This window comes from Hypanus sabinus, chromosome 5, assembly GCF_030144855.1.
Source record: "Hypanus sabinus isolate sHypSab1 chromosome 5, sHypSab1.hap1, whole genome shotgun sequence".
NCBI lineage: Eukaryota > Metazoa > Chordata > Chondrichthyes > Myliobatiformes > Dasyatidae > Hypanus > Hypanus sabinus.
The window spans coordinates 132,681,484-132,699,696 of record NC_082710.1 but is presented as its reverse complement, the minus strand read 5'-3'; the positions used below and the strand labels follow the sequence as shown (position 1 = coordinate 132,699,696).

Sequence of the window (18,213 nt, the reverse complement as noted above, 5' to 3'; positions counted from 1 at the left end):
CAGTGTTGTTGGGGGCCACTTTTTATCCTAGCAATGTGGGTTTCCTTGTCCTTGAGCCCTGTGTCTCACCTGGGATGGTACTCCTGCTGTCTTCTGTCTCCACAAGAAAGAAGTCCAAGCAGGGACAACAGTATTTCCAGCCCTTGGCCAGGTTTTGGCCAAAGACAGGCTTCTCCCTGTGGTAATGCAGAATTGCCCTGGAGAGAATGTGAATATTGTTGTGCCCGAGTTGGGAACAATGATGCCACCAGCTCATTCCTTCTCACAGGTGACTGAGTGCCTTTCTAAAATTGAGTATTCATAGGTGAACTGGGGACTCAGCTATACTGTTTATCCTGAAGTCAAATAGCTTTTCTTTATCTTGTTGAAGAAAGCAGGGATCTGAACTACATGATCAATCTTTACCGTACCATCAAAACCACTGCTTAGCTTCACAGGGAAATTTCGTGAAGTCTTGTCCAGTTTCCCATGAGGGTGGTTACTTTCATTTCAAACTCCTGCCCGTTCCTGGCCAAGCTTACTTGCCAGGCCAGATGGACTCCTAGGTAAATCTGTGCTGTTGCTTTAGGCTTTAGTCTAGGATCTTCTTCATGCCAGGAGACTGGAGTATTCCTCCGCAGAGGATCGTGTGGGAAAAAATGTCGACACTCCTGCATCTGCATGCCAGTCAAATCTGTTACTTCAGAGGCAACCTCTATGCCTAAAACCTGAAGAGATTGTACGTGTATTTTGTATGTATATGACGGGAGTTTGTGTAGGCATTGAGTTAAAAGGATGTGTGCTCCTCGAGGGAGAGGTCTCCAATAGATGCAGAAATATCAAAACAAGGAAGAGTCTGTTCTAAAAACAGTGGGAAAAATATCTGGTTGGTGGCAGTTACAATATTTGTTGCAACTTGAATTTTTGCTATGCTCAGATTTCATGCACAACCTAGGATAGGATGACAGTGTTTTCTCTTGTGAGCTGAATAATTCAGTTTTTTCTAAAAAGGGGATCTGAATGTGTCTCCTTTTAAAAACACAGGAACAGTTTCCTGCTTTCTTGTCTGCAACAAATTTTTGCTGGTGAGGACTACTTCTCACTCTGGGAGACACCAGCTTGATAATGACTCTATTAGTTTCTCTTAAGACATAGTGGTGAGATTTGCCCTACATTCCATGCATGGATTAAAAATAGAGCCTGCAGAGGAGCCAGCATCCAATCTTGAAAAGTCATTATATTTGTAGCCTTTTCTCAAAGACGATTGTGAGGTCTGTGCAAATGCCCTCTTCAGGGCTTTGTACCCCATAAACCTGGAGTAGAGATTGCAAATGCACACAATAGAATAAAAGCTAATTAGACTCTTCTGCCATGCATAGGTATTAGCTTGGATTTTGATGTATGCCTTTGGCTGGTTCCATAGTTGGCATGTGTCCTATAAAGATGTCTTTGTGTGACAGTTCTCTCCTGTTCAAGGAATTGCTGATCATTGTTTTTATTTTAATTTTGCACTGAATTCATCCCATAGGAAGTCAGATGGGTGTTATTTTTTGTCGAGTTTGGGTAAGAGCAGATGTTCCCAATCTAGGGTCTGTAGACCCCTTGGTTAAGGGTCCATGGCATTAAAAAAGGGTTGGAAACATCTCAGTTAGAGAGAGGGAGAGATAAAATACCAAGGATTGCTTTTCATAGTTGTTTTTCATAGGAGATTGGCTTGTCATAAATTGTATATGTGGATCAAAAACATGAGATTCTGCAGATGGTGGAAATCCAGAACAATGTACACGAAAGGCTGCAAGAACTCAGCAGGTCAAGTAGCATCTATGGAGGGAAGAAACGGTGAAAAATTTGGCCCAAGAACCTTTAGAAGAGTCTTCATGGTGATAAGGGTCCCTGCCTGAAATGTTGATAGATGCAGCCTAACCTGTTGAGTTCACCAATCAACTTCCCAACTTTTTACTCCCTCTCCCACCCAGTTTCATGTATCACCTTGCAGTTCCTTCTCCCTTTCCCCCACTTTCTTAGCTCCGACTCCTCATCTTTCTTTGCTCAGTCCTGTTGAAAGATCTCAGCCCAAAACGTCAACTGTACCCTTTCCCATAGATGCTGCCTGGCCTGCTGAGTACCTCCGGCATTTTGTGTGCGTTGCCTGGATTTCCAGCGTCTGAGATTTCCTCTTGTTTGCGAGTCCCACTGGTATTTGTTGTGTGTAGCTATCTCTGTGTGGATGTTGGGTGTCGAGGCTTGTAAAGCTCCCCCTAACATTGAAGAGCTTTAGCTATATTGGATTATAGACTTGTATTCTTGTTCTGAAATTCAGATCCAATGCTTCAGAAATTCTGAGTTATTAGTTTATAAACGGATTCCAACTCTCATTAGCCGTAGCATTGTGGCAGAATCTGAAGATAGGTTTTTCTTCCACTGTGTCAGATCATATGTGATCATCGGGCATATTCATGAAGAAATGAAGCCCAGTGGATGCCACAGATGTATGATGGAGGAGGGGAGGGGCAAGCTCATTAACTCCATGGTTCAATGTGATCAGAGTAACGCCAGATGCTTTACCGATATACTATGTAATCTACTATACTGATGTACTGTGTGGTTCCGTGATCTTCCAATTCCCAACCTAGGTTTTCAATTTGTACATCAACAGTCAGTAAAAACAAATCTATTATAGTTATAAACTCAGGAGATTCTGCAGATGCTGAAAATCCAGAGCAACGCACACAAAATGTTGAAGGAACTCAGCCAGTCAGGCAGCATCTGTGGGAAGTCAACATTTCAAGCTGAGATGCTTTATCAGGACATGCGATGAAGGGTCTCAACCTAAAACGTTGACTGTTTAATCTTTACACGCTGCCTGACCTGCTGAGTTCCTTCAGCATTTTCTGCATGTTGCCCTGTTAATGGCATGTTAGTTGCAAAACGCTTGTTAAAATAGTGATTTGTTTCCCTTTACAGCAGAGGGATGAGCCAGCGAAATATAACGGAGATGTCAATGGTTCAAAAAGTTTCCAGGAAACCTCGGGCCTCCCCTCCAAGCGGGAAGCAGCAGAGACGAATGAAAGCACTGGGCCGTCAAAATATAAGGCAGAGGGAGCCATGTGGTTCAACCCTTCCTTGAAAACTGAGGAAGAGAGGTCTGTGGAGGTGACAGTTGCCTCAAAGCCAGAAAATGATCTGTTCTCGCAGAGCAATTTTTCCTCTAAAACAGGAAATGGGACATTTGCCAGGCAAAATTATTCCTCAAAACTGGAGAATGACGACCAATCACAGGGCAGTTCTGTAATGAGTAGTAATGAGGAGGAGGAGGAGGAGGAGGAAGAAGAGGAAGAAGTAAGGACTCCATCTCTCAGAGAGAACAACTTTCTCCATGAGTCCAAGCCTGACACAGCTTCCAGCACTACATCAATGAATTCTTTTACAAAAGCTAAAAGCCTGCCCACTGAAATGGTTACCACAGCAGCCAGGCAACAGGTAGGTTTGGAAAGTAGGTTACTGTGCATGTTTGAGGTCTGTCTGGTAATGTGATCGTCTCCCTTCACTGCTTGTACAAGGACACGCTTTAAAGAAAACTCTTTGGCTAATTTACCACAGTGCGATATCGAAATACAAAGGCAGATCAGACAACCAAATTTCTGAAAAAGCACAACAAAACCAGTTTTGTCTAACTGTGTGAGTGTATTCATAGACAGCTTTTATTTCCACTCACTGTCTGTAACAGGGAAAATAGCAACCAGAAACTAGGCTTTGTCTTGTGGGAATAGTAAATTTTTTTTGTGTGTGCCTTCGAAGTGTTTCATCCTGTACAAAGGCTTCTCAGAGATTCAGGTCTGACTACGGATGTTTATGGGTGTTAAGGAAAAAAATTAACGTGACTGATTTATGGGATTGCTTTTCCAGGAAGCATTAACGATGACTAGTGTCCAGGTATGAAATGTTAAACAATTTTTACTATTTTTGTAGAGTCCATATAGTGAAACACGCATAGTTATTAATCAGAAACCTAACAGTAATCAAGACTTTGGATTCACGACTGATTGGAGCACGACCAGTGTGACTGTCAAATCCATTCAAAAAGGTAACTATTATTAAAAGATTTTCTTGGTAGGCTTTGATATTATTTTAACGCTGGAATCCAGTGTATCTGGGTTTCACATCACTTGTTAGTATCAGTCCTGCTGGTACTTAATTGATGGCCATGAATGATTTATGATGTGATGGTCAGGAGGTCATTCTCCCATGTAGCATGGAATTTAAAAATGGAATACAGGCAAACTAAATTACACCTGTATTTTGACACAGAAAATCTTAACAGGATATTGATTTAAAGAATGTAATGTTTTCTTGGTAGTCGGTGCACTTGCGCATGGCCTGTTTAATTGTGATTCTCTAGAAGTGATGAATTTCCATCCACCATATGCAGTTTTTAATACTTGTATCCATTTCTCTAAATACAGAATTATTTGCTGTTACGTTTTTAGTTGACTGCATGTAATATGCTACATTCTGTAGCAGCTAAATTGCAATGCTGGAGTGGTAAGGTCATGTGGGAAAATTGAGCTGCTGGTTAATACCTCCCTATATTGTTCTCTTTTGTCACTTGAAATAAATCCTGAATAGATTAATCTGGTTAATTAATGAAGGGCTTGTGTATGATAATCTATTGGAACAAATGAAGACCAGAAAATGGGATTATCGCCTGAGCATTATGTCTCTTCTGTGGAGCTGTGCACAAAATGAAAGTAATTTAAGTGGGCCAGTCTTCTCATTCTAATGAGATCACTGGCAGCATCCTATATAGTGTAACAGAAAGGATATTGAGTCCTCAAAGGATGTTATTAGGCATAACTATCTAAATACTGTTAGTACTCAAAAGCAGCCTGTGCTTGAAACTTAAACTGATTTATTCATGAGGTTCTTTTCTGAGGTGTCATGAAGAGATAGAAAATATGTTTCTCTTTTGATGATTCAAGTTTATCAAGCATGTGGCATGCTAAATATTGGCCTGGGGGTCTAGATTGCCGGTATACTGCCAGTCTAGATTGCAAAGTAACTTCAGCAATTAGTCGTAGAGAAATACAGCATAGAAACAGGCCCTTTGGCCCATCTAGTCCACGTTAAAATCATTCTACTGCTTACTCCCATCGACTTGCACTGGGACCATAGCTCTAAATGCCCCTACCATCTATGGACCTGTCCAAACTTTTGAATGTTGAAATTGAGTTGGCATGCACCACTTGTGCAGATAGCTGGCTCCACACTCTCACAATCCTCTAAGTGAAGAAATTTCCCTTCATGTCCCCCTTGAGCTATTTTCACCTTTCACTCTCAGCCCTTGACCTCTGGTTGTAGTCCCACCCAACCTCATTAGAAAAAGCCTGCTGTCGTTGACCCAGCTACACCCCTCATTATTGTGTAACATTTAGTGTTAAATTCTAAGAATTAAAATTGGTGCAGATGAAGCTAGAGTTTTTCTACTGTCTTTATGCACTACAAGGTAATAGAACAGACCCTTGAGGGCCGTTTTGCCTGATGAACCAAAGTGGAGTCCAATGCCTTGTACACTCTGCCCCTTAAAACTCTGCATCATTTTTCTGCTTCAAGTGGTTGTCTATTTTGCTTAAAATGCTGTAGTTTCTGATTTAATTGCTGTTTACCCTAGCAACTCCTTCCCACAAAACTTCTGCTATTAACTCCTTATGCTTTAAGTGGCCTTTTTAAGGAGATAGTTACTTGCTGGCGTATCTCCCAACAAGAAGAGGAAATCTTCCTCCGCTGCACTGTTAGGCCTCTACAAGGACTGGAAACAAACACCTTGTAGCTTTTTTGGCTCCTAAGGAAACAGCTCTGGCATCCCAAATGTCCCCTCATTACCTAAAGGCTGTCTTCTTGGATGCTGCTGGTTTGTAGCCTCTGTATGACATTCATAACCTTTGAACAACAGGGCATCCGCTACTGCACAAGGAACTCTAACCACAGTCTATCTTTTCATTATTTCTTCAGCCCTAATGTCTTTACTTTAATAAAGTGCACATAGTTCCATGATACATATTTCAAGCAATTTTATATTTGCATATTTGGACCTCCTGACAGTACTTCACAGAATAAGACCTCCCATCCTTAATCCATCCACCTTAATGTGGCCTTAATTACACCCTATCATTCCACTGAGCTATGCACCTTGAATTTTCAGAGTGCTTCCTTTGCTGTTTATGTGAACCTCCGCCTCGCCCACCTCATGTTGGTGCTTTTAGCCAAGTTGATCATCATACTATTTGTGTTGAAGCTGACTTTATTTTCCTGTACTGATACTGATAGTGCTGTACCTATTAACCATACATGCTGTCCTTTAGACAAAGTAGAAAACGCAGGCCAGGTCACTTCTGTGGCTAGAAAGCACAATTCATGTTTCAGGCCATTGGTTTTTCATCAGAATGATTGTAATGAAAGGGTTTGGTCTGAAACATTGGCACTGTTTTCCCCTCCACTGATACTGGCTGCCTCGCTGAGTATTTCCAGTATTTTCTGAGCTCCAGTTTGTTTTCTCTCTTGGATATTCTGTCTCTTTTAACCAACCTCATTCCTAAGTTACCACATTCCTTCTTTCCTGAATCTTCGTAACGTGTTGAGTCATCTGAGTGAAGGCCGCTGATACATGCTTATCTGTTGTCTCCACACTTCCGTTCACTGGTCCCTGAAAAAGCCCAGACCACCATATCTGTGCTCTTGCTTCAGTCTTCAACAACAAATAGCCTGCTTTTCGCTTACACATGATGGCTGTGATTAAATGTTCTCGCACATCATCAAATGGTTACTAAATCGATTTTGAATGGTGGTTATTTCTTTCCTCAATCGTACTGGGACATCGGTGCTCTTGGCCTGTTTCTGCTCAAACATGCCCCATCCATGCTGTTCCCTCCATCTTGAATTTTTCAGCCCAGTGTGCAGGCCTCGGTGTTGCTGCCTACCAGTGAGCTGAGTGCTCCATGAATGCTGACTGGGCTAACCACAGGCTGGATTGTAGAGGCATTGCCGTAGTTTCTTGCAGCACAGCCACCGGCCTTTCAGCCTGTCATCTCCATGTTGACCATCACCATGAATCCCATTTAGAGCATGGTCTACAATGCCTTGATGATTCAAGCACACTTCCAGAAATTTCTCAAGTGTCCTGAGAGTACCTGACTCATCCACCTTCTCAGGCAATGTGTATGAAATTGTAACCACCGCTGAGTGAAAATAAAATCCTTGATCACCTTAATCCTGACCTTCAACCTTCAAACTCAGCCTTCTGGTTTTAGATGACTCTATAATGGGAAAATGTTCCTCACTATCCACTCTGTCTAAACTCCTCATAACTCAGTCTTGCCTTAGCCTGTTCCACTCAAAGGAAAACACACACAGCCTTGTCCATTCTCTTCTCCACAATATTCCATCCCAGGCAACATCATCATGAATCTGCTCTGCACCCTGTCCAGTATAATCAAATACTTCCTTTAGTAGGGCAACCAAAACTGCACGCAATGTTCTAACTGTGGCCAAGCCAAAGTTGTACCATGATCTGTTCTGTTCTGGGCCCGGCTAATGAAAGCAAGTATCCCACAATACACCTGTGCTGGCACTTTTTGGAATTCTGAGTCTCTATTCAGGGAATGCTTTGAAAATGAGAAATATTCATGAAAGTTCAAAGAAATTTGAAAAATAAATTATTGAAAAGAAATTAGATAATGAGCTTGCTCACTTCATATCACCTAAAAGAGCATTTAAAAGAATTCTTCATTTTACTTGATCTTAAAGAAATTTAATGTGCACTTGTTTTTTCAATCTATGCCAGTGATCTGATCCAAATGAGTGGGCCATCCCATCTATTGCAGCCATGGCCAATATAAAGCTGAGTGGAAATCACTGAGTATATTTGGTTGTCCTCTCACTGCATGTGGCCCCAGCCTGGCCCAGGGCCGAGTCCTGAGGCAGGGCAGGAAGCACAGCCATGCTGGAAACTGGCCTCAAGCTCATCTCTAATAAGAGAAAATCTGCAGATTCTGGAAATCCAAGCACCACATACAAAAAGCTAGAGCAACTCAGCAGGCCAGGCAGCATCTATGTGTAGTTGACGTTTCAAGCCGAGACCCGTCATGAGTCCTGCTGAAGGGTCTGGGCCTGAAACGTCAACTGACCTCTTTTCCATTGATGCTATCTGGCCTGCTGAGTTCCTCCAGCATTTTGTGTGTGTGTTGCTTTGGCTTCTATCATCTGCAGATTCTCTTGTTTATGATGTGCATCTGTTGTTTTAGAGACCAAGAAAAGTAACTTTGCATGTTATGCAGAAGAGTAGTGAACAGCTCGTGATTTTTATGCAAGTCTGCAGCAATGTTAAGCTCCCGTTTGTGTTATTGTGTCACAGGAGGGCCAGCAGAATTTTGCAACTTGGAAGTAGGTGATGAAATAAGTTCAATCAATGGCAATAATGTAGCCATCATGGACCATCAGGCTTGGGTAGAAGCCATAGAAGATGCAAGAAAAACTGGAAACTTGAACATGGAAGTCAGAAAGTATGAAAACAACAGTAAGTCCTTCATTCTGTTGATTCTTTCCATTTCTCTAAGTACAAATAAATAAATGTGCAAAATTGCAAAAACACTTCCCGGGATTCATTGTTGCTAACTCCTGAGCTTTCAAGAAGGAGCTAGATAGATATCTGATGGATAGGGGAATCAAGGGATATGGGGACAAGGCAGGGACTGGGTGTTGATAGTGAATGATCAGCCATGATCTCAGAATGGCAGTGCAGACTCGAGGGGCCAAATGGTCTACTTCTGCACCTATTGTCTATTGTCTGAGTTGATAGATTAAAATGATGAATCGACATTTATTAGTGACAAAATAGACATTCGCTAGCAACGTAATTTTCCAAATCTGAGTGTTTAGATGCTAGAATCATTTAATGTGGAACCTGACGCCACTTGCTCTTTCAGCATGTTCCTTTGAAGGAATGTGTTGCCTCTGTGATTGTGGTTTTGTTTTTGATGAGCAGAGGTTAAGTTATTTTCTACTGGCTTTCTCCCCTGATTTAGAAATGCAACAAGATAAAGTTATAGATATGGGAACTGGTAAGAGTGGGTTGACCTGTAAGTTATTGCATAGTGGATTATAGGTTTATAAATTTATTTTCACAATAGAAAAGTTTGTTACAGGTGTCATAATCGTTAAAGCAGACGTCTATGATTTGCAGAGACTGATTAATGGCACATTCCTTGTCCATTCTCATTTTGGTTACATTTGGATCATGAGGGCATCATGCATATGATACCAGACAGAGGAAAAATCTAACATCCATACCTGATGTGGCTAATGTGTGAATCTCAAACAACAACAACAACACACAAAATGCTGGTGGAACACAGCAGGCCAGGCAGCATCTATGGGGAGAAGTGCTGTCGACGTTTCGGGCCGAGACACTTCGTCCTTAGTACTTTACTATTCACTGTGTATGTTCTGGCCTGGTTGTTCTCCCAAAGTGCAACACTTAATTTTGGAAATAGGTAAATTGAGTATTCCTTGCAATATCTTTGTTTGACCCAAGAACAGGCCTTTTGGCTCAGCAAACCTGAATTGTTTATTTTCCCACACTGTCATATCTAGCTATTTTTAAACACCCTCTGTTCTTTTCTCATTTGAGGATTTACCTAACACAAGCTTAAACACACCATTATAATTAACATTGAGTACTTCCAAATTGTTGCCGGCCAGTGGTGTAGTGGGTTCAGCACTGGACTTTGAAGCAAATAGTCTCGGGTTTGAATATGGCTGGCCCCTTGCACGCTTTCCATCAGTGCTGGGTTGAGCCTCGAGACAGCAACTCAGCCTCGTAAAAAAACAGACAAGGAACCGCCAAAAAGGCATGAAAAAGAACAACTTCAAGATGTGTCAAGTCACTCAGTCTGAGCACACTTTGGGTCTAGACTTCCAGGAAAAACAATGTTGAGAAATCACTTCTTAGAGTTTGGCTGATGATACAGGTTTCCAGTCATGGTATGCTTCAACCCTTCAATTAGACACTTCATGCCAGTTCTGGTCATTACATTATTTGTGCCTGACATTTGTAAATAACATTGTAGTGAGAGACTGTTCTACGTGTTATGGTGACAGTATTTCAAAGGTAATTGATGGGTTGTTGAGAATATTGAGGGATACAGTTAACCAAAGATCAGTTTTCAAGTTAATACAAGTATACACTTATTTATTTTTCCTTTGGGGGAAAAAAATCGCATCCTGAAGTTTCCCTCCTTTTTCATCCTCTTTCCTTGTTTATTCTCCTTCAAATTTACTGGAAGTTTACCAAGAAAATGAAAGTTGTTGCCATATTAGCTGAAATTCTTTAATAAAGTCATTTTGCAAAAGTGATCCTGAATTCCTTTCCCAGTTATTTTAAGTTTGATAGGAATTTTAAATTCAGTTTGATATCTTTTATCTATTGGTGGGATGAAGAAGACATTTACAATTGATTGCTTAATGCAGTCCTGAAGTATTTGCTGACCTTTCGGTGAACCTTTTCCGACAGTGCTGTTGCTTGCAGTTTCTAAGTTTTAGCAATGAAGACAGAAAGTGAGATGTTTCCAAGAGAGGGTGGGGTGTCTGTCCTGGAGACTAATTTTCTGCTTGAGAGAGGGTGATAACTGGAAAATGTAAGAGTGAGCTGTTTCTGACACAGAGTTAACCAGACGAACAGTACTTTATATTTGCCTAGATAGTTTACAGCCTAGCCGCATGAACATTGAATTCTGTTTTTAGGTAACTTGCTCCCCAGCTCTTCCTTTCTTTCCTAATTCACTGAAGCCCTCTCAGACTTGGCCTTCTTTCAAAACCCCTCTCTTGTGACCTTGTATCTTTCCAGTCTCAGCTCCATCTGCCCATCATGCAAAACATTTAACCCACTTGATACCCTTTCTACCCTTTCCTTCCCTCCCCTCACTGTTCCCATCTTCCCACCATCCTCATATCTGGTTCCATTCACCGCTTCCCTTTTTTAGCATATTCCATCACCTGTAGCCCTTTATCATTTCTCAGTTTGTTGCTGTCTCTATCCCTCTCTCACCTGAATTTATCTGTTCATCACCTCTTCCTCATCTGCTTGCTGTCTATGATGACCCCATTGCATCCTTGTACTGGGCATCTCCCCTTAACTCTATTGGTCCTGATGCAGGTCTTGACCCAAAATGTTAACCAGTACTTTCTCTGCACAGATGTTGCCTGAGTTCCTCCAGCAGTTGTTTTTCTTTTTGCTCCAGGTTCTAGCACCCACATTCTCCTGTGCCCATTTTACTGTTTTAATATTCTGTATAGGCATTTCTCTCATCCAGAGAAACACAAAATGCTGGAGGAACTCAGCAGGTCAGGCAATATCTATAGAAATCAATAAACAGTTGACATTTTGGGCTGAGACCCTTCTTCAGGAAAGGAAGCGGGAACGACGCCAGAATAAAAAGGTGGGGGGAGGAGGATGACCATCAGGAAGATGATATGTGAAGCCAGGTGGGGTGGAGAAAGTAGAAGCTGGAGAAGAAGGAATCTGATAAAAGAGAGTGGACCATGGGGAAAATGTGAGAGTTGATAGACAGGAGGGAAGGGGTAAGAGGCTGGGGGGGGGGGGGGTGTAGAAGAGGATTAAGGGGAGGGAAGAAAATAAATTACCAGGAGGAGAATGCCAACAGATTTGAGGCAGAGGTGCTCGACAACGCAGTTCCCCAATTTGCTTTGGATCTTACCAATGCAGAGGAGCCATATTGGGAGCACTGATACAATTGAGGACCCCAACAGATTCACAGGTGAAGTGTTGCCTCACATGGAAGGACTTTTTGGGGCCCTGAATGGAGGTGAGGGAGGAGGTGAAAGGGCACGTGTAGCATTTCTGTCACTTAGCAGGATATGTACCAGGAGGGAGATTTCGTCCCTTATTTTCTTTATATGTGTGCTTGTCTCTTCTCCTGTTGGGTGTACTGATTTAGATTTGATCACAAAAGTCTCACAAATCTCCATTCTGACCAATTTAATTCTTTGGAATGAATATTTGCAGGTATGAGTGCAATGAAGTTCAACAACTCCAGTGAACCCACTCGGTGGGAAGACACGATGACGTCTAGCAGATATCAGCCCTTCAATAAACAATCAGATGTAAGTGGCTGTAAATGTTTCTTTGTTGTATTACTGCATTGAATTGAGATGGCAAATAAAATTCTTTAGAAATGATCTTTCAAGAAACATTGGACCCTGACATGGTTCCGGAGGACTGGGAAATTGCAAATGTCACTTCACTCTTTAAGAAAGGAGGAAGGCAGCAGAAAGAAAATTATAGACCAGTTAGCCTGACCTCAGTGGTTGGGAAGATGTTGGGAGTCATTTGTTAAGGATGAGGTGATGGAGTACTTGGTGACACAGGACAAGATAGGACAAAGTCAGCATTTAAGAGAAAATCTTGCCTGGTGAACCTGTTGGAATTCTTTGAGGAGATTACAAGTAGGATAGATAAAGGGGATGGAATGGACGTTGTGCATTTGGATTTTCAGAAGGCTTTTGACAAGGTACCACACATGAGGCTGCTTACCAAGTTAAGAGCCCATGTTATTAAATACAGGAAAGTTACTAACTTGGTTAGAGCATTGGCTGTGATGGTAGGAGGCAGTGAGTGGGGAATGAAAAGAACCTTTTCTGGTCATCTGCCAGTGACTAGTGGTGTTCCGCAGGGGTTGGTGTTGGGAACACTTCTTTTTTCTGCTGTATATCAATGACTTAGATGACGGAAGAGGTGGCTTTGTTGCCAAGTTTGCGGATTATATGAAGATTGGTGGAGGGGCAAGCAGTGTTGAGGAAATGGGAAGGCTGAAGAAGGACTTGGATAGGTTAGGAGAATGGGCAAGGAAGTGGCAAATGCAGTGCAATGTTGGAAGATGCGTGGTCATGCAGTAAGATAGAGGAAACAAATGTGCGGACTATTTTCGAAACGGAAAGGAAATCCAAAAAACTGAGACGCAAAGGGACTTGTGCAGAACACCCTAAAGGATAACTTGCAGGTTGAGTTGGTGGTGAGGAAGGCAAATGCAATGTTAGCATTTGTTTCGTGAGGTCTAGAATATAAGAGCAGTGATGTAACGCTGAGGCTTTATAAGGCACTGGTGAGGTTTCACCTTGAATATCGTGAACAGTTTTAGGCTCCTTATCTAAGAACAGATGTGCAGGCATTTGAGAGGGTTTGGAGGAGGTTCACAAAGTTGATTCCAGGAATGAAAGGTTAATCATACGAGGAACATTTGATGGCTCTGGGCCAGTACTTGCTGGAATTTAGAAGGATGATAGGGATCTCATTGAAACCTTTCAAATGTTGAAAGGCTTAGACGGAGTAGATTTGGAAAGGATGTTTTCCTTGGTGGAGGGAGTCTAGGATAAAAGGGTACAGCCTCAGGATAGAGGGGTTATTTCTTTAGCCAGACGGTGGTGAATTTGTGGAATTTGTTACCACGGACGTCTGTGGAATCCAGGTCATTGGGTGTATTTAAGGTGGAGATTGATAGGTTCTTGATTGACCACGGCATCAAATGTTACAGGGAGAAGGCTGAGTAGGGGGGGGGAGAAAGGAACTGCCATGATTCAATGGTGGAGCAAACTCAGTGGGCCAAATGGCCTAATTCTGCTGTTATGTCTTGTGGTCTTACAGAGATTGTGTGCAATGTTTCATGTGTGTAGAAGCTGCATGTTCTCCCTGTGATCTTGTTTCCTCCTGTGTTCCCAAAGTTGTGTGGGTTGGACGTATGGTTTGTCAGCAACTGCCAATGTAAATTGTCTCCGGTGTGCTGGAATGTCAGTGGAGTTGACTCACTAAGGCCTGTTTCCATGTTGTATGACTCTGTTTTTTATAGCTGACTTCAATGTAGCAGCCATAATTTAAAATTTCTCTGACTAAAGTCACTTGTATTAAAGGCAAAAACAATGTGTTTGCGTCTGCCCTAAGACAACTATTGTAAGGAAGGAGATAAGGTAGCCAAATGGCTGCTCGAACCTGTTCTGCTGTTTCCTGAGATTGTGGCTGATCTATCTAAACAACTACTTTTCTCCCCAATTGCTTCATCTCTTCCCATTCATTGATGGTGTTTTTGAGTGACCTCAGCAACCACAACCTTAAAAGATGAGAATTCCGAAGGTCCACCTCCTTAGTGGAAATCCCTCCTAAAATCAATCCTGAATTGCCAATCTGTTGTCTGAGAGAATCTGAGTGTGGGGATTAAAACTTCATACAAAAGGGCCTTGTACTTCTTCTGATGTAACTGGCTGTCAGTCCTCTTGGGTCTGGAAATTAATGAACCCACATAAAAACCAACATTAAAAGAAGAAGCTTTTAGGAAGGAGACCTATAGATGTATGCTGGTAGCTGTTACATGTTTTTGTCTGTGGTAAATTGTTTTTTGTGTTTACTCAGAATAATATTGCGGCAGAAATTCCTTTTCTGTCGCCTTGTATTTCAGTGACTGCAACTGCACTTTGTGCTGTGCCTTCCAAATTCTGGCTTCATTGAAGTGTGCAGGAACAAATTTCAGAAGCGCAACTTGATGTTGGGTCCCAGCTGTATTGGGCCTGCAGTTCAGACAACCAAGGCTGAATCTGTCCCAGCGACCAACAGCAGTGCTGTAATGCTCTGTGATCGTCCATTTAACTTTGTTTTTGAGCCTCATTCTGATTGCTTTCAAAGCAAGGCTTGCTTTGAAAAGTTAATCTCCAACACAGTAGTGAATGTCTTGTGTAAAATAAGTGACAGAATAATGAATAGGAAATAAAATTTTCTTTATTGTTTCTGACGTTGAGGTTTTTCATTAGTAAATTGTTTAAATACTGGACATGAGGGATGTGATTTTTATCATTAATGGGCAACCGTGCATTATAGTTCACTGTAAAACTTGTAGTAAATGATCTCATGGTATATACGTAACTTATTACATTTGCCCCTTTGTTTCCCCAAATATTAGTATGTTTCCTCTTAATGTTAACTTTTGAGGTAATGAATTAAAATTTGTGCCAATTTACAGTTTACTCGATCAGAAGAAGATGAGAAGAAATTAGCGGAAGATTCAAGACAAAACGGTACCCGGTGTAAAGTATTTCTAAGTTGTGCAATTGCAACTGGAGCAGGTTTAGTAAAACCCCTAAAAGGATAATACTGCTCCATTGTTCAGCTGTTTTTCTTGTAGCCTAAGGCAATATGGGAAAGATGCAAAGTAAAAGAAATATTGAATTTGTTCGTCTGTCACAAATTGTTGCAGAACAAGTCATTTTGTCCATTGCATCCTTGCTGAATCCAATTCTGTTTCCAATCATCTGTTTTCCTATCAGTCCACAAATGATTTTCTTCTCAAGTCTCTGTCCAATGCCCTTTTCAAAGTCTGATTCATTCTGTTTCATTTTGTAGGCAAAGAGTTACAGATTATAGGCACTCCTAAAAGTTGTTTTTTCAACATTGTTTTCCCCCAATCGTGTATGATATGCTTATCACTTTGCATTTATATCCACTGGTCCTTGAACCATCTGCCAATGACGACAGCTTCTCTTTAATCTATCTCAATACATTATTATCTTAAACGCATTTATTAAATCTCTTAACTCGCCCTGAGGGAACCAGAATTGCTTCAGCAATGAGACTCACCTATTGATCGAGCCAGCTGTGCTTTTTGTCTTGGCTGATGCAAGTTTAATCAATTTCATAAAGAATCTTACAGGCTTTCAGCATGAATTGGTGACCTCTTGATGGATAGTCCCTAGTTTCCCTTTGCATTCTGCTTGCCTCCATTCCCACAATTGCCCGGCCAAAGCAAAAAGCCTTTTTTATGTCCTCCTCGCCTTGCTCATGAAGGATTCTGTGCCAATGTTTATTTTAAAATTATTCTAAATATTAAGCTCCCAAATGTAATAAATCTGGAGCCATTAGCTGCCAGTGGCATCACTTGTGGTGGCCTTTTGTATCAGTAATGCACAGATTTTAAATTCTATGTTTTACCATCAACTGATTGTTAATTTCATCTTCTAATATGTTGCAAGGTTAACATCTCCATGCAGAAGGTTAAACATATAGGTCTCCACAAGTTACAAATGCCTTATTTATGGTGTACAAACAAGATCCCATGATATTACTAAATTCAAAGGTTACACATTCATTTCTACAACCACAGAACTAGTTTTCCTCTTCTTCCTTATGAGATCCATGTACTTTTGATATCATCCCTGGGTTTACTGTAGGGTTTTGTTCCTGTGAAGTATTCTTAATCTGAGCAGTTTGCAAACTGTTCAATGTGCCCTCAGAGTTCTCAGGTGGCAGAAGGGTAGCAGAGGAGTCTGCTAATGCATCTTGCAAGTCTCCTAAATACTTAGCATACCTTTGTATTGGCTGTACGTTGGGGAAGTCCCTGTGCTGCTATGGTTACCATATGTAGTGATTTTGTCTATCTTCTGACCTGTGGCCAAAATCAATTGATGGATGTCTTTAATAGTGGAACCCTTCTGTTCCTGTTGGGGGGGGGGGGTGGTGAGAGGGATGTCTGTAGTTGCTATTTTCAGACAATGACTTGCTATCTTTATGTTGCCTGATACTGTTAAAGAATGACTTCCAAGTTTAAAATTAACTTCACTCTCAAAATATGAAATCCCAAGATCCCTCTAGAGAGGTATCAGTTAATTTTCCAACATTTACCGGCATGCGTGCTGTTACGTAGTATCATTTGCTAAAAGCTGGGCTTCACCTGAAAAATACCATTTTCTTCACTTGTGTAATCAAAGTAAGTGTTGTCAGTTGTGTTTGACTCTTCGTGGTAGATGTCAGTATGTGTGACCTGAGCAGATGGAGACAGAACCTCAGCTGGGGATAATGTGTGAGTGAGTGAGGCAAAGTAGTTCGCAGTTCTTCAAAATTTATTCCACTTTAAAGTAATAAAATGTAGTCAAAACAATTCTCAGAGCATCAAAGATGGCAGTGATAGAATTGGAATGGGTGTGAGCAGCTTGTGTTCCTGTCAACAGTTTGAGGTCAGTCCGAGATTAAATTCTGTCAAGTGTGTGGGCTGTTGATAATTCCTTTTTGATTTTTCTTTAAGAACCGCAGAGGGGTTGGGATCAAAGTCATGAACAATTTGCTGTAAGCATCAGCTGTTAGGAATAGTGAACACCAGGAGCTCTCAGTGCAAATGGATATGTTCGAATGGTCCATTGGTTGATTTTGTTTTTTTAAAAAAAAATCTCCGTTTGAGGACTTGATATTTTTAGTTTAGTTTTTCAACTGTGTCAATGAAAAATAACATTGGGATGGAGAATTCAATTCTGTTTTTTTCCTTCAGCACTTCCCCACTGGGGTGGCATGGTAGCGTAATGGTTAGCACAGCACTTTACAGTACCAGCGACCCTGGGTTCAGTTCCCGCCACTGTCTGTAAGAAGTTTTTACCCTGTGATCACATGGGTTTCCTCCCACAGTCCAAAGACGGTTAATTGGTCACTGAAAATTAACCTGTGATTAGGCTAGGGTGAAATGGGGGTTGTTGTGTGGTTTGGCTCAAAGGGCTGGAAGGGCCTAATCTGCACTTTATCTCAATGAATGAGTAAATTCCCACTAGAGTGGAACAATTTCCTGCAGTGCATTCGTATATAAATTGCATTGTATATAATGGAAATTAGATTTCTGCACTCTGTCAAATTTAAACTGTTCCATAATTAAACAGTTTTCATCCAAGCATCAAAAATGGCGGCGGGGGTGTGGGGGCGTGAGAATCATTTGAACTATTGACGTATAAATTTGCATGATAAATTTAAAATGACATGAGGTTAGTTATCTCTTCCTTTCTTAGAAATGCGGAACTCTAATTATAAGTGGCTGGTTTGTATAATGGTACAGGTTATTTGCTTGCCTCCATTTTCATGCTATGTTAAGACCCCATTAGGATCCAGGAACAGTGGCTGAACAGCTCTATCATTATTCCTGTGCGCAATTTTCTAAGCAGCAATAGTAAGGTTAATTGATCAAGGTAAATTGCTCCTTGTGTGTAGGTGAGTGGTAGTATCTGGAAGGATTTGTAGTGAAAGTGGGGGTCAATAAAATGGGATTAATGGGAAAATGGGATAAAATGGCTTAAAATGGGATTGTTTATGGTAGGCATAAATCTAACAGGTTGAATGGTCTCCTTCTGAGCTCTGTGACTCTTGAAGAA

The 18,213-nt window shown here is 41.3% G+C and overlaps 1 protein-coding gene across 4 annotated transcripts in view; it reads left to right on the top strand.

The window, feature by feature from the left end:
* The window catches only part of LOC132394363 (LIM domain only protein 7-like), a 237,867-nt gene that overhangs the window by 189,525 nt on the left and 30,129 nt on the right, over positions 1-18,213 (top strand). For all 4 annotated transcript variants that reach the window (XM_059970419.1, XM_059970421.1, XM_059970420.1 and 1 more), the window contains exons 13-17: positions 2,944-3,459; positions 3,949-4,063; positions 8,387-8,548; positions 12,056-12,153; positions 15,054-15,108. In XM_059970419.1, coding sequence (XP_059826402.1) covers positions 2,944-3,459; positions 3,949-4,063; positions 8,387-8,548; positions 12,056-12,153; positions 15,054-15,108 — 946 coding nt within the window. The remainder of the gene's footprint in view (positions 1-2,943; positions 3,460-3,948; positions 4,064-8,386; positions 8,549-12,055; positions 12,154-15,053; positions 15,109-18,213) is intronic.